Source organism: Alligator sinensis, unplaced genomic scaffold, assembly GCF_000455745.1.
Source record: "Alligator sinensis unplaced genomic scaffold, ASM45574v1 scaffold402_1, whole genome shotgun sequence".
NCBI lineage: Eukaryota > Metazoa > Chordata > Crocodylia > Alligatoridae > Alligator > Alligator sinensis.
This window is the reverse complement of record NW_005842089.1, coordinates 2269106-2288995: the sequence shown is the minus strand read 5'-3', so window position 1 is coordinate 2288995 and position 19890 is coordinate 2269106. Positions and strand designations below refer to the sequence as shown.

The 19890-nt window shown below is 47.6% G+C and overlaps 1 protein-coding gene across 1 annotated transcript; it reads left to right on the top strand.

Annotated features, from left to right (window-relative positions):
- Positions 1–1010: 1010 nt before the first annotated feature.
- On the top strand, positions 1011–13915 carry LOC102368945 (cytochrome P450 3A24-like). Its single transcript, XM_025204582.1, has 13 exons — positions 1011–1199; positions 1780–1873; positions 2677–2729; positions 4286–4385; positions 4881–4994; positions 5598–5686; positions 5867–6015; positions 6615–6742; positions 7062–7149; positions 7540–7700; positions 9525–9751; positions 11294–11456; positions 12637–13915. The coding sequence occupies exons 1-13, from the start codon at positions 1129–1131 to the stop codon at positions 12730–12732; spliced, it is 1533 nt and encodes a 510-aa protein (XP_025060367.1). The 5' UTR covers positions 1011–1128; the 3' UTR covers positions 12733–13915.
- Positions 13916–19890: the final 5975 nt, after the last annotated feature.

Sequence of the window (19890 nt, the reverse complement as noted above, 5' to 3'; positions counted from 1 at the left end):
TCTGTAATGTGCCCGTGTGTTTTGGGCAAAATAAAATGAGTTCACCTGCCACATGGGTCCAGATCATTAAGAGTATTTAGGCCTCTGACTCACTGATCTCTATAGGAGTTTGGCCTCGATATATCTTTGATGATCTGGGCTTTGGTTCTTTGCTCTGGCAAGGTAGGAATTATTGGCTGGGGGAGAAAAGTGAATTGTAGCAGCATTCAATAGTGGGGGAGGAAGGAAGAAGAAGGGAAGAACAGAGTTGATGTGTTAAGACTGGAGACAAGAAGAAATAGTGTGGAGTCAAAAAAGAAGCATAAGGGAGAAAAAAAATAAGATTGAGGATGATATGGACTGGTTATAAAAGTTGGCAGTGGAAAAGACTCACAAAATCCTCAAATGGAGACTCCACTAGCGCAGTGCCTGGTCCTCCAGCAAGCCTTCAAGGGATTTTTGTCTCAGGAAACAATTCTTGGCCTTGAGTGACTCAGTGTAGTTAGAGGGTGAAGGCCTGTCCCTCGCACTGTGGGCAGGCTGAGTTGCCCAGGGGATGCCTCCGATGTGAGGATCTTGGCTGCGCAATTTATGGTGATGGGGGATTGCTCTCGGGTTTTTCCTCTAGCTTGCTCCTATGTCCTTTTGGCTAGGGGTGAGCAAGACGAGGAGTCATCTGCACCTCAGGGTCTTGGGACTTGTACATAGGATGCTTGCCATCTATTAGGGAGTATTTGAAGCCCCAGGCTGAAGAGTCCGGGAGGGAGGAGACTTGCCAGTCATAGCACCACACAGACTTGAACCATTGAGCTCTGCTATGTCGATAAAATACCGAACTGACATGAAATTTCTTATCAGATAGATAGATAGATAGATAGATAGATTCTTGTTTCCCAGCCCCTGCCCTCCCATACCCACATGCTCTACTTGGTTTTCACGGTAAACTGCAATATTGGAGACTGAGCAGCTCATTTACATATTCTTGAAAGGAGAATCCTGCTTGAGAGTAAAGACAGCCCAGCGAGAGCAATCAGCCCTGCCTACTGACTCACGTGATCCCCAGCACTGCTTCCAGGAAAACCCTGGGGCTGAAAAACTTTTCGAGGCAGCCAGGAGAGAAGGGCTGGTTCAGAGCAGGCAGCCGACGAGATGCATTTCCTTCCAAGTTTATCCCCAGAAACGTGGATGCTGCTCCTTGTGTTTCTGATGCTTTTCCTTCTGTAAGTGGAAACCTGCGTGTCTTAACTCGTACCAAAAAGGAAACTAAAAGCAGAGCTTTCCACGCTATGTAGGCCCAATAGGATGAAAGGGAGGGGCAGACCAGGGAAATGGCTAATGTTTATTTGCAGAAGAGAGACTTCAGGAGACGGGGGCACCAGGGGCGTGGGAAAAGCTGGACAAACCAGCTAGCCGGCATACTGCTTGCAAAGGAGGCTGGGGTAGAGGAGAGGAATAAAACTGTCTCTCACTACAAGGGCCTGCTGGTCTACCTGGGAAGAGGGGAGGAGTCTGGGAGGTGCCCTCACCTGCATGTTAGGGCAGATCTGGGGAGCAGCTGGGACCTTGCTGTATTCCCCGGGCTGGAGGGATCTGTGCTCAAAGGCTACGTGTAGGCCATCCTGGTGCAGCGCTTTTTTCCCTGTAGGCTTTATCCGTCTCCCTGTTATCAGTCCATTACTTCAGCAGTGTCTAAGCAACAGTGGCCTGCTGTTTAAGCAACTTTCACCAGGGAGAAGACCATTCTTTTCCACTTCCGCAAACACTTGGCATCTCACTTGCTTGCCCTCCGTTTACCTGCAGCTATGGGATCTGGCCATACGGGTTCTTTAAGAAGCTGGGCATTCCCGGGCCGAGGCCTCTTCCTTTCATCGGGACCTTCCTTGAATACCGGCATGTGAGTGACAGCAGTTTCGCTGAGCTTATTCAGATGATAAAGACTTTTCAGTAACTTTGGGTCCTGGGTATGTGCCTTGTACCCCCTGGAGAGTTCATAAGAAGATCCTGGTGGGTGACTGCAGAGTCCAGATCTGAACTTAGGAACTCAGGGGTTGACTTGACTTAAGAATTTAAAGAGGGAGCAACTTATAGCAAGTCTAATGGACCCTTTTCCCCCATTTCTACTGTGGGGGAGAAGGCAGCAGTTTGGATTTAAAAGAGGCAAGAGCATCGCTCAGTCCTGGGGTCATGGGTGTTCCCCTGGTCCAGATAAGGGCTCTATACTAAATCATTTCAGATGGAGCCTTGAAACCCAAAGTCCTGCCAACTGAATTAATATGAAAGGTCTCAAAGCCTTCCTTGTGAGCACAATGTATTGTTGGCCAGAAAAGTCCTTCCTTTCATCTTTGTGCAGTGCTATGTGCTGCCCTCCCCCTGCTGATTGGTGTTGCAGTGGGGACGTATGGAGGCAGTAGTGAAGCACTTATATCCATTTGAGCCATGTGACAGGTCAAGTGAATTCACTGGTTCATGTGAACAAAGTCCCTCATATTTTTCTCCCATCTTTTTATTATAAGCCACTGGTTTTCTTAAGGTTTCCCATCCTGCAGCCTTAGCCCAGTTTCCAAGGACACTCACTTGACAATCGCTGCTGGCAATTGTACCTGTGTGATATGATTAAATACCTTCACAGAATCCAAGCTGTGGTCCTGCTTCCCTCAGTTTGCTTGCAGCCATCCAACCTCTGGTTTCCTCTTGCAGGGCCTGATAGAATTTGACCAGAAGTGCTTTGAGAAGTACGGCAAAATATGGGGGTGAGTTTTGCACCGACGGAAATTGCCAGTTTGGGATGTCATCCAGGGACCACCAAAATAGAAATATTGATGTCCCTTCCAGGGGCTGATTGTTGAGTGTGGCCTCACCCACTCCATTTTGGCATTTTTCTCTCCTCTGAGCTGTAGATTTTTTTCTTATCCCCCAGCTCCTTCCTCGAACAAGGGGCTGAGCTACCTTCCAACCTGGCTCTGTTGCATGCACAGTGCAGGCTTTGTGCTGGTAGGAGCTCGGGGTCTCTTCTCACTTTGCCTCTGAGAGCTCTTGAGCTGCAGGGGAATTGTTACACACAACCCTGGAAAGTTTAATGAAACCCAAAACATTTTTAAAAGAGTGAAGCCTGAAACCCCCATGCTTCCCCAGGCTCCCCTGCCCTTTGGCCAAGCCCCTGGGTTTTAATGTTCGTCAGCCTGAAACTGGTGGATGAACAGAACTTGAAACATAATCTGTAGTTTTTCTCTCCTCTTTTTAAGACTGTGGACAGATGAGTTTTGTAGTGCTACATGTTGCAGTTCTTTTTAGTGGTGCATAAATATGTGTTTGTACAGTCACAGGCCCCTGGCGTGCTATTGAATCACTGCAGAGGTGTGCTGTCCTGCTAGGGAGTAATAGGGGGTTGCTGTTTTGTTCTCCCCGACTCCCCATCCTCCTGGAGGGGAGCATGTCTATGAGCTGGATCACTGACAGCCTGCCTTATCCCCTGCTGGCGAAGACAAATCACTGGGCAGCTGTCAGTGACTGATGGGCATCGGTGTCTGGCACCAGGGCAGCAGCATGGGGGGATACAGAGCTACAGTTCCCAGACTGGGATTGAGGGCGTTGCAGCAGGGTCAAGAGCAGACTGCCATGACAAAAATGGTGGCGCACACCTGCAGCAATGTGGTCTCCGCTGCTGTGTCTGGGAAAGCACCTAGAGAGCTGTTGCTGCCCAAGGACCAGGGCATGGTGCAGTCTGAGAGCTCATCAGCCTCCAAGCGAGGGTGGCCCGGAGAGCTGCAGCTGCTGGTCGTAGCTGGGATGCAGGTAGGGTGCACATCTTTGGACTTGCTTTCTGCAGTACTACAAGGTGATATGCAATGCTACAAGTGTGATGCCTGTTCACAGTCTAAAACACTATGCAAAGAAATCCATTTACCCTACATTTAGGCTAATCTAACTGGATTAATCTATGACGGAAATAAAGAACTCTCCAACAGCACAAACAGGGTGAATCAACGCAATGATGATCAGTAGCTTTCCACCTGAACACCCCCGGCTTGGGAATATCAGTTCTCAGCACAACAGCTATTTGCTAGATATGTCCAGATAGCAGAGCTTAGAACATCTCCCCCATCCAAATTCTCCTGTTTAATGCATAATAAAACAATTTTGGCATCTTCTCTCCTTGACACTGCTTTTGAGGGAAGGGGTCTGAAGCCCTTAAGTACTGGGCATCTGTACATTAGTATTCATGTGTATTTATTCATAAATAAATCAAGCACACCTGCTCTGTATAATAGCAAGCAAAGGACTAATTGTGAGTTTCTCTTCATCCCAGGATTTTCGACGGCAGGCAGCCTGTACTGGTTATTCTGGATCCTATAATCATCAAAACCATCCTGGTGAAAGAATGCTACACCCTCTTTACCAATCGCCGGGTAGGTATCTTGAACAGAGCTGATCCACATACATCTGATGGAGTGGATGTGCACAAAAAAGGCAAATTTTATTCCCAGGGCAGTGCAGCCTGTGAACCACCCGGTCTGCCCAGAGCACGGATTTAGGAGGACACCTGAGTTCTGCTTTGCTGCTCGGTGATCTTTGACAAGTCATTTTTACTGCTCTCTGCAGCCACTTCTGTATCTGCAAGGGAAGGATAATGATATTTCCCATGGGTTGTGAGGTTCTCCTGGTTACTTTTTTACAGCCTTGATCTAAAGATACTGTATGTAATTTAGCCATCTTCAGCGTCTGCTTCCACATTTGCAGCCATCAAGTGAATGGACCTGATCCTGTAATTTCCTAGGGCAGTCCCAGGCTTTACGGGCAATGTCCATGATCCATTTTCAAGGCCAACATGTGAGTGGGCTGGTTGAAGTCCTAAGGCCATGGCCTGTATAAACAGGGATCTCTTCTGTCTTCTTCCTCCATAGGTCTTTGGGATCAGTGGTGACCTGGAGTGCGCCCTCAACATAGCTACAGATGAGCAGTGGAAGAGGATTCGGACTGTGCTGTCTCCGACGTTCACCAGCGGGAGGCTAAAGGAGGTAAAGCCAGGGAGGCTAGAAGTGCAGACAGACCTAGCATATGAAACATTTCCAAGTGTAACAGCCTTTACGTGCTGGAGCCCGGCAGCACCCTTCCCTGGAGCCCACCATTGATCTGGGACCTCTTCTTGCGATCCCTTTTCAGGAAGAGTGATGGGAGACTGGACTGCTGCTGTATTGCAAGTCCGACAGGAAGGCAGGAGGATGAGTTTGTCAGTGCCTCACATCCCGCACCGTGCTCTGGGGCAGGGCTTTCCCATCCTGCAGTAGCTTTCTCTGTCACTGTTGGAGAGTTCCTGCCCTGCTCTCTGCAGCACATGGGACGCTGGCACGTGCAGGGGTGTTTGCAGGGGACCCTTTTCAGTTCCTACCCATCTGGCTGCATGGACCAGTCTCTAACTTGAGAGCAACCCCCTTCATTTCCCAGTGGGGTCTGAAGCCCTGCAGTGATCCCCCCCCGACTCCCCACCAGTCTCAAACCAGAGAGTTGATGGCTATTAGCTGGCAGTTAGCACACCGCAATGCTGCTCCCTGGAAGTTTGTGGCTCTGCTTAATGGATGTGAAGGAGTCTGCAGTGCCTTCTGCTTTGTTTTGCATTTCAGATGTTACCCATCATCCATTCCTATACAGACACATTAGTTAAAACGGTGCAGAAGAAAGTGGATAATGATGAGTCCATGAACATGAAGGAGTGAGTAGTTCTCTGGGGGCAGCAGATCTGTGCTCCAAATGTGGGCAGGAAGCAAATTTGGGGGAGTACTGAGACCATTTGCAGGGGAGGGTCTCCCTACCCAGGATTTTTACTGGAGAGAAAATTTTTGTGGGGATGCCTGCGAGACCTTCATATTCATGTTCTCCCCTTTCTCCTCAGTGTCTTTGGAGCCTACAGCTTGGACGTGGTGACCAGCACTTCATTCAGCGTGAATGTCGACTCCATGAACAACCCAAAGGACCCTTTTGTCACCTACATCAAGAAGTATCTCGAGTTCAAATTCTTAAACCCAGTGCTCGTGTTAGCTGGTATGAGGCTCCTGCACATCTACGCTCTTAGCCCCTGACATGGTGCATTAGGGACTGATCCTACAAGGTGCCGAGATACCCTTATTTCCCATTAATTCAGGGTCCCCTTGTCGTTTCAGGCAGTGTTCAGCATGTCACTGCACTAGGCCCCCAAATGGGTTCATAAAGGTGCTAACATAGAAATCATGGTAAAGACCCCATTCTTACAGCCAGTGCAGCACTGTGGTGACTGCATCTCTGGTGAGCCCCTCCAGGCCAAAATTAAATGAATGCCAAGATCAGGTGGAGAAAGTATTTCTTCTATAAAGGAATGTGAAAGGAGCAGAGATGTACAAGTCAGGAGATTCCCAAGTGAAATTCAGATCTCTACACACCTTTCCGCTGGCAGGAAATCAGAGCTGGGCTCGGTTCATGGGAGCCTCCAGCTGTGGTTCACGCCGGCAGCACCAGGATGAGTGGTTTGCCAGCTATTTTTGTTGAGGTGCCCTGACCTTGCTCCCCCTCTTGCTGTGCCCTGTTGCTCACTGTTGTCTGAAGACCTCTTGGCTGAACCTCAGTGTTTGCAATGCAGACACCTGTTTTGTTCCTCTCCTTTTCAGTGGTGTTCCCCTTTCTGGTCCCTATACTGAAGAAAATGAATGTGACTGTGATGCCCGCAGGATTCATGGACTTCTTCTTCAACGTCCTCAGGAATATAAAGGAGGAACGGCAAAAGAACAGAAACACGGTCAGTCCAGCTCATGTGCCTTCTGTCTTCTTGTGGGCACTTACTCTAGGGAAGTCCACTTGCATCTCGTGACGATGCACAGATGCTCTTGGTATCACCTTTCAGCTGGCCAAACTTGGGTAGGCTCAGAGAAGCGTCCTGTTTAGACGTCTGTGGAAACATCCATTTCTTCCAAATGAGCTTTCAGCCTGTCACTTCAAGAGTTTCATAGTCATCAGGCCAGAAGGTTCCCCAGGACCCTGTTGTGCACTGAGGCTGGGTTAGTGTTGAACCTGTGTTGGACCAGCTTACAGGATTTTCCCCATCTTTCTGCTCCCAGGATCGGGTGGATTTCTTGCAGCTGATGCTTGATTCGCAGAACCCAGATGACAGCTCCAAACCTAAAGAGGAGAAGCATGCATATAAAAGTAAGGCTGTAAGTGCCCCCTCCCCCCAACATGGTGTATAAGGGGTAGTAGTTAGCACCTTTAAAGACAACTTCCAAGAGGAAGCAATTTGGGCAAATGACTCAGGCCCATATCTGAGAAACTTGCCTGGAAATGAGGCCCCAAGAGCCATCAGGAAAGATTAATATGTGCTTATTGGGTGTATTTTTAGACTGTAGAAATCAAGCTGCACAAATCTCATTTGTCCATAATTAATTTTGTCTCCCCTCCCCACCTGTTATTGTTGCCTTGGATTGAAAGCTTTTTGGGCAGGGACAGTTTCTTCCTTGTGGGGTCCTAAGCTACTATGCTGGTTGCTAAAATCCTGCGCTCTTTGAGTTTTGCCCTTCCTGTATGTGTTTGTCTCTCCAGCACTGACGGACACCGAGATTCTGGCACAGGCTCTCGTCTTTATACTTGCTGGTTATGAGACCACCAGTTCCACTCTCAGCTTCGTCTCCTATAACCTGGCCACTCACCCTGATGTGCAGCAGCGGCTGCATGAAGAGATCGATGCTGCTCTCCCCAACAGGGTAAGATCTTTGGTGCTCTGTTTCCAGCAGTAACACCCTGCTCAGAGGCTGATCCCAAACCCCGCTGGAAGGCAAACTCTTCTCCATAAAGGACACCTCAGGCACAGTGGGTGACAATCACACATTGTGCACCAGTGTAATGCAGACTTCCTCTGGTCAGAACATCCCAGCAGTGGTGGGGAGGTGGCGATTAGGCCTGTGTGAGTAGGCAGCTATTCAATTCGGCTTCGGATCCGGCCGCTCTGGACGGCCGCGATCTGATCTGGAGCTCCTGACCGGGTTACCGTTTCGATCCGGCCAAAGCGGCTCCAAAGTTTTGGAGCCGCCTTGGAGATCTGGCCAGAGGGTAGAATGGGAATCAATGAAATATCTATAATTTGCTGGTTTTTGTCTGATTTGGATGAGCATTGTAGAGATAGTAGCCTCTGCTGAGGGCAAGAAGCCTGCCAAGTTTCATGAAGATTGGTGCAAGGCTTTGGGGGAAACTGTACCCCAAATTCTTGAAAGCAAAACTCATGTCACGTGTACGTGTTACACTACATGGGGGTGAAAACTGCAGAGGTGGTGGCCCCTGTTGAGGCCACAAAGCCTGCCAAGTTTCAAGAAGATCGCTGCAGGAGTTTGGGGGGAACAGCATTTCAAGCTGCTGACAGGCAAAACTCGTGACATGGGTGACACCATGTGTTAAGGCACAGTGGGGTGAAAAGTGCAGGAGCGGTGGCCCCTGGCGAGACCACAAAGCCTGCCAAGTTTCAAGGAGATCAGTGCAGGGGTTTGGGAGGAATTGTACCTCAAGCTGTGGACAAGCAAAACTTGTGCCATGGGTGACAGTGTGTGTGTTAAGGCGCAGCAGGGTGACAGCTGCAGGGGTGGTGGCCCCCCCACGACGCCTGCCAGCTGTCGAGATCGGTGCAGGGGGCTTCTGGGGCCCTGCGCCCCTAGCTGCTGACAGACAAAACTCGGGACATGGGTGCTTGTGGGACTGACTGTCGCTGTCTTGGGGCAGTTGATTGTCTGTATTGATTATTTCCGCTCCTTAGTCTGTGGTTTTGTAGGGGTTAATCCTTGCTAATTAGCTTGTTAACACTCCAGAATGCCCCTGCACCTATCTCCTCGACAGCTGACAGGCGTCATGGCCACAGCAGGGGCTAGCAGGCTGTGCCTCACCGCACACACTGTCACCCATGGACGTCATGCTTTCTGCAGTCTACCACCCCTGCAAGTTTCATCCAAATCAGACAAAAAACGACAAAGTTATAGATATTTCATTGATTGCCCATTATACCCTATAGCCGGATCTCTGAGGTGGCTCTGAAGCTTTTCCAAAGTGGTTTGGAAGCTCCGAACCGCTTTGGAAAGCCTAACGAAGTCAGGGCTTCGATCCAGACATGCTGCTTCGGATGCCACGCACAGCCCTAGTGGAGATACCCCGTGAAACATCCCTTAAAAGACTGGCCTCTCTGTGCCAGGTGGTGCCTAAAAGTAGGAGCAGGGTTAAGAAGAGAAAATGAGGCCACTCCTCCTGTCTACCTCTAAGCAAATTTTAAAATGGAAGTGAGAGGGTGAGGAAGTTGTAGACATAGAAAAGCCTCATGGTGCCAATACCTGCTTGACAAGGGCTCATTAGTCTTAGGTTCACCCGTGGTACACTGCAATGCAATGTTTAAGGAAGCTGGGCATGAATCTTCTTCTTCTGAGTCACAACCCCACTGCAACATGCAGATCTGTTTAGGATAGTTACTGTGCCTATAGGCAGCATGGTAAGCTTTGAGAGAGCTTCCCATGGACCTGGAAGTCCATTCTCCTCTGCCATTCTCTCCCAAGGCCAGGCCCGCCTATGAGGCCGTGATGCAGATGGAGTATCTTGATATGGTGGTGAATGAAACACTCAGACTCTTCCCCCCTGGCGGGCGGATTGAACGTGTCTGCAAGGAGACCACTGAGATAAATGGAGTGACTATTCCAAAAGGGACTCTCACCATGATCCCAAGCTACCTGCTGCATCGTGATCCAGGGTACTGGCCAGAGCCAGAGGAGTTCAGGCCTGAGAGGTAAGGTCATGGGGGCGGGGAGAAGAAATGCACATTTGTTTTGCAGCCAGCTCATGGAAACTGCAACGATGGTGGGGAAAGCGTGATTACATTTAAATGGGGCTTTTATCATTGTTTGACATCTAGTCCCAGTATTTCCATGCAAGGAACTTTACAGTCTGCATCCATGAGCTGTGCATGGAATTTAATTAACTATATTGAAGAAAATGACAGTGAGACCAGCTGCCAGCAGCTGCAGTATTGATGGGTTCATGGCCAGAAATTAAAACAAGAGCCACTGGGGACTGGCACGATGCCATGCAAATTAGCATGTGGAAAGGCAAAGACTTTGTGACAGATCCTGGTCTGACCTTTTGGTGATCCCTAGGAGCTTTGGGTCCTTTCCTCATTGCCCTGGTGAATATCCTCAGAGTTTCTGACCCATTTGGCTCTTGGGACACCTCTCCTCCCTAGCAAATATTAGTCTAATCAACCCCCTGACTAAACCTTACATCTTAGTGTGGGAGAATTTCCAATAGAGATGTGGAGCCCTTTGGAAATTTTGAATGGAGGTTTGGTCCCCTTTGAATTGTCAGTATGGGTATCTATATACTTTTGCTGATCATAGTCATCTTTTATGGACCCCTAAGAAATGGTCTGCAGATTCCCAGATGTCCATATACCACAGGTTGAAAACCACTGGTTTAAAGAGTTACTTTCTCATTTGAAAGTCCTGTCCAGTGTTGAACGTGTCTTCAGTAGCTAGCAACCATCCTAGTGACCTTCAGCTCCTACCTGGCTTCTGTCTTTCCCGAAACTCAGTGTAACTTTTCCTTTATTCCCCCAAAAGGCTTCTCTTAAATTTCCTCATCATTAACTCCTCATCTCTCATCCCCCATTATAATTCCCAAGGCACTTGTTAACTTTGGCAGATGATTTCCTTCCAAGGCCTGGCATCTATCTGCTAATTGGACTGCTATGTTCTACTCTGATTTGTGCCAGGCCGTACTTGCACACACATTTCCATGAGCAGAAGGGTGCTCCCCTGCCCTAAAATTATTCCATTGCATATGAACATTCCCAGAGTTTTGCTTCCTACCTGTCTGATAGGTACGTTAATATATACTGGGCCATTGTCTAGTGTCACCAGAGCTGACTACGAACAGGCTAATCATTTCTTGTTTAGGTCAGAATGCAAGAACACATTTTGTATCAAATACCATGTTTCACACAAGCATAAATCATTATATTTATGAAAAAGTTGAATGTATCCTTAGGTGTTGACTGAGACTAATCAGGACAGCAGATAGTCCAACATACAGGGATACTTCTGTATAAGGAAACAGCACCACCCTCCAAAGTGAACCATTGCAGAGCTTGGCACCCCATGACAGCTGTGGAGGAAGCAAAAATTAATTTTCCAGTTCTAGTTCAAAAACAATCCCTGTTCAACAATTGCTGTTACATCAGACTAGGACAAATGAAGCCAGAGTCAGAGATGGAGCAAAAGGTTAGGAGAAGATATGAAGAATTAACCTTCTTTATTTCTCTGTTTGGAACCAGGTTCAGTAAAGAGAACAGAGACAGCATGGACCCCTATATCTTCCTGCCCTTTGGAGCCGGTCCAAGGAACTGCATTGGAATGAGGTTTGCTCTCCTCAGCCTGAAAATGGCCTTAGTTGTCCTGTTGCAAAGGTTTTCCTTCAGGACCTGCAAAGACACCCCGGTGAGAACGCATGTTTGAATGTGGACGGACTAGCATAGTCTTGTAGAGAGATCATTTTCATGTCTGTCTCAGGATTCATAGGGCACTTGTAGGGCACTCGGGATACATGGGTCGTCCTCATGCATCAAAAACCCTTCCCCTATGAGCTCAGAGATTCATAGTTTGTGGAGCACTGAACCTTGTCTGAAGCCCTGGTTTTATCTTCACACTGGTAGAGCAGGAAGGAAGCTTCCCATGCAGATTTGAGGGACATGGGGATAAGTGGAGTTAAATACTACAGGTCAGAGATGACCATGCAAACTTCAGGCCAGATTCAATGCACAAAGCCATGTCATCAACCATGAAATTTGGTGGTAGGAGGAGTGGTGGCTGGCCCATCTCCAGGAGCCACAGCAGTTAATGCTGCCGCTGCCAAATGTTAGCCTCACAGGCACGTGACATGGCTCAACACTGTGCATCTGGCCCACCGACCTGCCCCACTTCCTCTCCTCTAGTCCCCTGGACCTGATGAGTTGGACATCACTGCTTTAGGTGATTATAAATCAGCACAATACATGTTATTGCCATATATATTATTGAGCCACTTGGAAGATTAATTTTACATAGGTGAGAGATTTCAGAAGGATGTCTCTGGAGTCTACAGACCCCTTTGATCCACTGTGGGCAAGGCAAACTTCCCCACGCTTCTCTGGAAATCTGCCTGGATCATGGCTTAAAAGGGCTTTTCTCAAAAAGGGGAGATCCCTGTAAGGGACCCAAGACTACAAACTACGTAGTTTCAAATAAGGGACCCAAGACTATGAACTGAGTATTCAATCCAAAGACAGATAACCTCAGTAGTCCAAGAACTTATGGGGATGTCCTTTCGGCATGCCCATGGTCTTGCCCGGGATCAGCTTCAGCCCTTCCTTCCGGAGATAATTGAAGCCAGCGCTGCGGGAGCCTGGAGTCAGTGCTCTATGTGTCGGTCATGAAATTAATATGTGGGTTGAAATTGCATGGTAGATAATCCCCGCCGCAAGCTCGGTGTCTGTGGCTGCCTTGAAGCAGCCAGTGGAAGGCATCTCTTCCTTTTTCAGTGCAGGGGTTTGCCATTTAAAGATCCTGAATGTATCTTTGGTGAATATTCTGTAACATTCAGGGTGCATGACCTTGTTATTTCTCTCTCCTCATGGTGAAGATCCCTCTAGTGCTGGACTCAAAGGGTTTCATGCAACCCAAGAAGCCCATCCTACTGAAGATGGTCCCCAGACGCCATATTCAGCCAGAAGAGTAAAAGAGATTGCAGCAGAGCCTTCTGTCTGATGTTCCTTCCACCTGCTCCTGTTGCATGAGAAGAGGTGATGTAAAACTGTGTGAGATGCATTGGTGCAAGCACCCTTTTCCAGCAGAGCATCGTGCCTTCACAAAAGGAAGGCGCTAATTCCAGCGATCTGGAGAAGCACTGAGTGCTCCTCATGTCATGACTACCACCCTTTCAGCTAAGCAGAGGTCAGGATGCCTCTGAGAGCTTTAAGATACATTTAACAGGTTAAGCTCTTCTCAACACCTTTAATCAGATGTTGGCAGTCTCTTTTGGAAGTTTAATGTAAATCAAGATAGGGAGGCAAACTGCCCACATGCAAACTACCCATTTTATTCCCATTCTTACTGCTTCATAGGATGAACCTATCTGTCTTTTGCTTCTATATGCACAGGGGTGTGCTATTAGCTATGGCTTTTTTCCTGGGCCATGTGATGTTTCACTGTTGTGACCCTGTACGTGGTAGTCATTATGGCGTTGCAGGAAATAATGTCCATGGCCAGTTTCTGGAACAGACTTGCACAGCCTTACACAGCGCTCTTTTGATTTGATGTGCTTTTTATGAATGACTTGGTCATGATTCACATGGCTGGGGAGTTGACTGGAGGAGCCTGGGGATAAGCAATTCCCATTAATGATCGGTGATTTGTGGAGTGGGAGTGAAGTGCACTGCAGGTTGTCTCTGATTGCTTGCTTATTTTATCTCACTGGGCCTCCAATGGTCTCTTAGGGAGGGATGATTTTTGCATAGATATCAGTCTGGGTATGGGGCTGTTTCGGGTTTTTTTCTGTTTCATTCTGTTCTGTAAAAATGACTAGGGGCTTTAAACCAGGAAAAAAGGACAGTACTTTGGCAAGGTGCAGGGCTGTGAAAGCCATGACCTGAAGAAGAATGTTTTACATTTAAAAGCTTGTCTAACTCAACCTCAGTTACGCAGTTGGTCCAATAAAAGATATTTCCCAAAGAAATCCTTTCTTTTTATGAAAATCTTCACTTTGGAAGAAGGATGTTCCTGTTTGGTATTGAGAAAATAGAAGTCTGACTGGATCTTGTTCTGAGATTCCAGGTTAGCATAACGCTCAAGACTCTGTATATGTGATATTGGTTTGTTTTTACTAATCTAAGAAGTGCTAATGCAAGGTTATTAAATTAAAAATCTACATACTTTACTATTTGCATTTGAATTTAGTTAAAGCCAGCTGCTAATTCTGGCCATCGCACACACATGAACCCATTACCAGAACATATCGTTCGTAATTTAGGGAGGCGTCCAGGCAGTTGACCTAATCTTATTGCATCTGCCATGCTCAACAAGGTGGGCTTTTGTCATTACTTAGATGGGAGATTTCTAGGGAAATTTCGATGCTACAAAAGGAGTGTTAATCATTGAGCCAAGGGCCCTCTTCCTCAGCAATGAGTAAACCCCAATATGAATTATGGGACAGTGAATTCCAGGAAGTTATAGCTTTTAAATGAGATTGAAGTCGAAGCCTGGAGTTCCTGTGATTATCGCAGTATGTATTGACTTTTAATTGTTCTCTGCTCGTTAAAGTGCAAATGAGGTGGTCCTGTCCAGTGACAGAACACTTTTCACACCTTTCAGATCCTTTCCTAAACTTGCAGAACTCTACTTCTGTGCATCATTCAATAGCGCCACATTTTGTCCTAAAAATGGCTGCACTTCAGCACTGGATAAAGTGATCTCTAGATATATAGAATTTACACAACCCATAAAATGTAGGAAGCACCTTTGCATTCCCTCGGGATGAAAGATTATTATTATAATAAATCTTTATTGTGGAACACGAGATATAATAGCATTCAGTCAGCGACACAAGAGTCACTTCTTGGACACACAGATGCTAAATTGGACTGCTACAGACGCCTGTAAACCAACACAAACATCAATTTCTGGAGCTTTTTTTCTTCCACCCTGCACTAGATTGCTATTCAGAAACTCATTCTTTATAGTCTGTATAATTGTATCCTCATGGAATTTGGTAGAATACCACAGCAGAGAGGAGGCAACCATCAAGCCTCTAGATCATGATGTATGCGTAAGAGGTCTAGTTACCAAGATCCTTGACACGTATGCCTAAGTAAGTGTACTGAGAAGTGGAGGCTGCCTGAGACCTACCATCCACTCTTTAGACCTTTGAGACAGAATCTAAAGGCCAGACCAAGTCCAGATGTTCAGTGCCTCAGTGGTTGTAGCTTCTGCCAGACAACAACAGATAAGAACAGCTGCTGACTGCCTAATGCCTCAGCAGCTGTCAGGGTCATGTCTCTTAGCCTTTTTCCAACCCAGGAGTACCCACAAGGCAGTGGGGGCTAGGGGTTTGAGGCACCCTTTACTCCCCTTGCTCTGCAGGTTGCAGCATTGCTGTATTTTATAGGAGCTACCCTGCCACGAGTAGCCCTACCACGTTGCCGCTAGGCCCTCCAATCGAACACAGTTTACAGTCATACCCAGGACCAGTAGAGAGATGCAACAGTCTTTCTTTCCAGCATGACATTCACAATATGGGGAATAATCTATACCAGAAGGTAGCACTTTTTTCACGCAGTCAGCTGTGAGCTGAAAGAGAGAGGAAATACGAAAGCACCGATTTGAACTACAACATATATAAGGCTGCCACTTCCACCTTCCACGCTTCGTGACTTTCGGTGGTTCAGCTGCTTGAGGTTACTTCAGTAGGACCACAAAAGATTTTATACTCAGCTGTCTTTTTCCATTCTCTAATACAATAAATGGCCCTGTATTTAACTGCAGCTACAACACTGAATGCCAAGAAAGAGCAAATACAGAGACTGTCCTCGAGAGATGAGCAAGGCTCTTTCCTCAGAGAAGGGCAAGAGAAAAGGGTCGAATCTGTGATAGGTGACGGTTGTTTTAAGGCCACACAACACGATTCACGAAGTCCTTTAACCTGCCTTGAGAGGTAGAGAAGGGTGACCAACTCCCACCAAGGAGGGAGACCTGTGGATTAATACCTCCCTTGTCTGCTAAAGAGAGGGCCATGTCCCAGCTATTGATCAGTAGTAATGGAAAAGAGCTTCACGTGCAATATCTTACCAAGAGTAGCTTGGAGAACGGAAAAAGCTTGTATGTATAAATGTCAGCTCTACTGAACAGATACTACCTTTCTATCTCTAGTAATTTGCTGCAAGAACAAAATCTACAAAGGGGAGAGAACTACTCTGAAGTCCTGGGATGGGTGGAAGGGTTTTGTCTGGGAACTTCTTGGACTATCCAGATCTTCCAGAAAAGGCCAGGAGTCTTTGTGAAGTCAGCTCCGTGGCCTGAGACAGCCACTATTATACAAACATTGTGATTGGTCCCCACTCCAGCTGGGATTGAGTTATCCCTTTAGCAGTCAGTCATTGGCTGCTGTGTTTTCAGAAAGCTGACCCCACCCCAAAAATAGCAAACGTGGTAAAGAGTGGTTAATTGTCTCCTGGTGAGCATGGTTGCCTTACCTTGGGTTCTTGCATGCCTCCTATCTGGGTGTGTCTACACATGTTCATTTACCATGCAGTATGGGCACAAAAATACTGTGCAGTATGGGTACACATCTAGACGTGCACGCCCATACTGGGCAGTAAATATGGCGACTCATGCTGACCTGAGTGTAAATTTGATACCTGCATCATGCAGGTATCAAATTTGCACCTGATTAGTTACTGAGCAGTAATGCACAGGTAGACGACTTAAAGCAGAGTAACTGTGTGTGTTTGGGCTGACTTGGGATGAACTTTAGTCCCAAGTCAGTCCACACACAGCATTAATGCACTTTAACACCTGTAGATGCCGGCCTATTCTTGCTTACTGTGCAGTAATTTACTGCTCAGTAAATTTGAGCTGGTGCAAATGCATGTGTAGACATGCCCTCTGTGTCTGACTTCTGACCTTTGGCTGGCTTCTGACTATTCCTGACTCTCATCTTCTGACCATGAGGAATGACTGTCCACATTCCCAGCTGCTGATAGGCAGGATGAGAAAGTCATCCTTTCTGCGGACTCCATGGGCAACTGGTGCCACCTTAGTTAGGGGGGTCTTGTGCTCCCACAACAATAAATCCACGACTGGGGGGTGGGTCCCCCGTGGCAAAACTTACCAACCAGTGAGTGGTCGCGCTGCTCCCGAAAGCGGCCCCGGGGCTTCTGGAAGCTGCCGCGGCCTACATCCAGTGCTTGCACTCCCTGGCCAGCACTCGCAGGGGGGCATCAGTGTTCCTGCCTGCCCCCCTTGCCTGTCGCCTGAGTGAGGAGTGCGGCCCGACAGGGGGTGCACCGGCACTCTCAGGGGGTGCATGTGCACCCCCGTACATCCCCTACGCGTCACCACCGGGGGACTCAGATGGCATTCAGTTACTCAAAGAGGTTTGCAATGAGTGGTAAGGAAGAAAAGCCCAGGATTCAGGTTAGAAAGAGGTGTGCAGGCTTTTGCAGTAGCCATCCCCACTGGAGTCTGCAGACTGCTGGCACATTTCTGACCAGCCGCAAGCACAAACAATTAAGGGGAATGAGATACCGAGAAAACTAAAACACTCAAAGCCACCTGAGGCACGAGAGCTTATCCATCTTTCCTGAAACATTTCTGAACACAGCTTCTCCTTTGCTGTGCTTGCAATTAGCCTTTAAATCAGCATTGGTTTAGCTGCCCTCAGTGCTGGTGGTACCAACGTGTGGTAGTAGCATTTGCTTCCTCGGGCAACGTTAACGTGCTGGAGAGGTAGGACTGGTTTTACAAGCTTATGTGGTCAGAACCCACGGCACTATCTGAAGTGCTGCCGGGAGCTTCTCTCTTCTGTTGCTCCTCTATTCGGATGCTGGGCCTGGCGTGCAGCCTGATAACCCTAGACATCTCTACTGCAAGGGAACCGATAGCTTTAGCGGATGCACAAGAAAAAAAAAGATTGTGTAAACAGACTGGAGATAGGATCGCTCCCGTGACTTACAGACGTGTGTATCCATAGACAAATCCAAAGTCAGTAGAACCCAATGCTGGAGTTGCAAGTCATTGATGTGCCTCATTTTTCCTTTTCTGACACCTCTTGGGCATAGAGACTGAAGAAGTCTCTTACCTTCCTAAATGAGCTCTCTAAAAGAGGGCTGGTGTTGATGTTGAGCATAAGGAAGCTTGCAGTACTGCTATCCACACAGTGCCTGCCCTTTGGAAAAAGGAGGGCTTTTCTTTCTGCAGGGGTCAGTCTCAAACCTAAACCCTTCTCCCTACATCGTTGACAACAGAGTTAACTGCCCCTGGGGTTCAACCAGATGGAGGGGATATTGCTGATGCATAATGGATATGTAAGTGTGCAGGATTTCAGTGGAAATGAATGCAAAGACATTTCCATCTCAATCGGTTCCTTGTGGAAGTGTTGGGGTAGGCAGTGACACACAGCTGGGTATTTCACCTGCTCTTGGCAGGGCCTGAAAGAGAAATTTTGCAACAAGAAGATCAAAGCTACTTTCATGGAGGGAGAACCCCCCCGCCAAACCCTCACACTGATGCTGTTCCTGGGACCAGCTCCAAAGAACAGGTATGTGCAGAGGTCGTGAATCTTTCTGTTCTTTTGTTAAATCTGATTCCTGTCACAAGCATAAAAGGAAAGGTTAGAAAAACAGAGTAGTTAATTAGGTGTGGGAGGGAGGTATACTGGTGGAATTAGCTCATCAGGAAAGAGGGGAGTGGGGTGGCTCTGTGAGCTGGTAACAGGAGGCCACTTCAATGCTATAAAATGTTCCAGAAAATAGAAGGGAGCCGGTATCTTCTAGTGATGAGAAGAGAGCGCTGGGATCCGGGGTTCTTGGGGTTGATTCGGGCTGTGCACTGGATGACATGCAGCAAATCACTTAAAGCCTGACTTACAGATGTACTGAACAACTCCAGGGAAGTCAATGGGAGAGAGGCGAACAGTATCTCTGAGTTATAGACTCTTTAATTGTTGTGTGCCTCCATTTACCTTACCCCCAGCAGCAATCCCTTGCAGTCAAAGATGATTGTCTTCTATGATTGTCCGATCTGTTGGTATGAAGATGGCTAACGAGGTCTATCCGGGATCAACAGACTCTGTTGCAGCTTGGGCACATGTTTCCATGCAGGGTGGGTAGCTCTGGGTTCTTGGTTTGGTCCGCGACATGCTGTTTCTGCTGCTCCTGTTTTACCTTATACAAGATTAGTATAATAGATACCAACTCATCTTCCAGGCAGGTGTGACACCCAACTCATTAATAGCTTCTTTAAATCATTTTAACCCTCTTGTATGAAAGACACCGTCTAAGGGTCTCAGGCGCACCTCTTAGGATTATGCCACTAATTCAAGCAGTCAAATAAACTGGAGGTCCAAATATCCCGCTGCAGTGACTACCCTAGTGACATCCCCAGAACACGGGCACGCTTCCGACAAGCCTGAAGCTAACGCGGGTGTTGCTTGTATTATACTGTCCATGGTACACCTGTTCCACTGATCGAGAGGCACCTCCAAACTGCATTGAATTCTCAGTTCAGTAAAAAAAAATCAATGCAATAATTAGCCAACACAGTGCATCCAAAGGTCAGGAAGCAGTGGGCTTTTTTTTTTTTCCTGCCTGCAGCGGCTTTGCTAGTGAGCTCGTGTTATATGTCCGAGAACTCAAGGCTAAGCTGCTTCTGTAAGTAGGTTTATAATAAGAGTTATGATTATTGGTATTAAACTGACAGGCTGATGGAATGACCCCATAACAAGCTCTCCTAATGCATGGAGGAGAATCCTTTACAGGTCTCATTTCCTGAACAAATACATAGGCCACTGGGTTTGATACCAGATATTATTGCTACAAGGTGGATGAGCCATTTCCATAGGGTGACGAGACACAGCGAGGCTAAAAATACATGTTCTCCCTATCCTTTTAAACCTCAGGGCTGTGCCATTGTCCATTAACCTCTAAAGGGCGGTTGTTCTTTCATATAGACGTCAGCAGTTGTTTTCAGGTCTGAAGTGCGCTAGTGTTGGCCAAGAGGCAGCGAGCTGCTGGGAAGGGATGGCCTCCACCTCTCTCCCCTAGGGAGGAGGCTCTTCTCAGCCAGACTGGCTGACCTGCTCCACCGGGCCTTAAACTAAGCCCATTGGGGGACGGGGGCACTA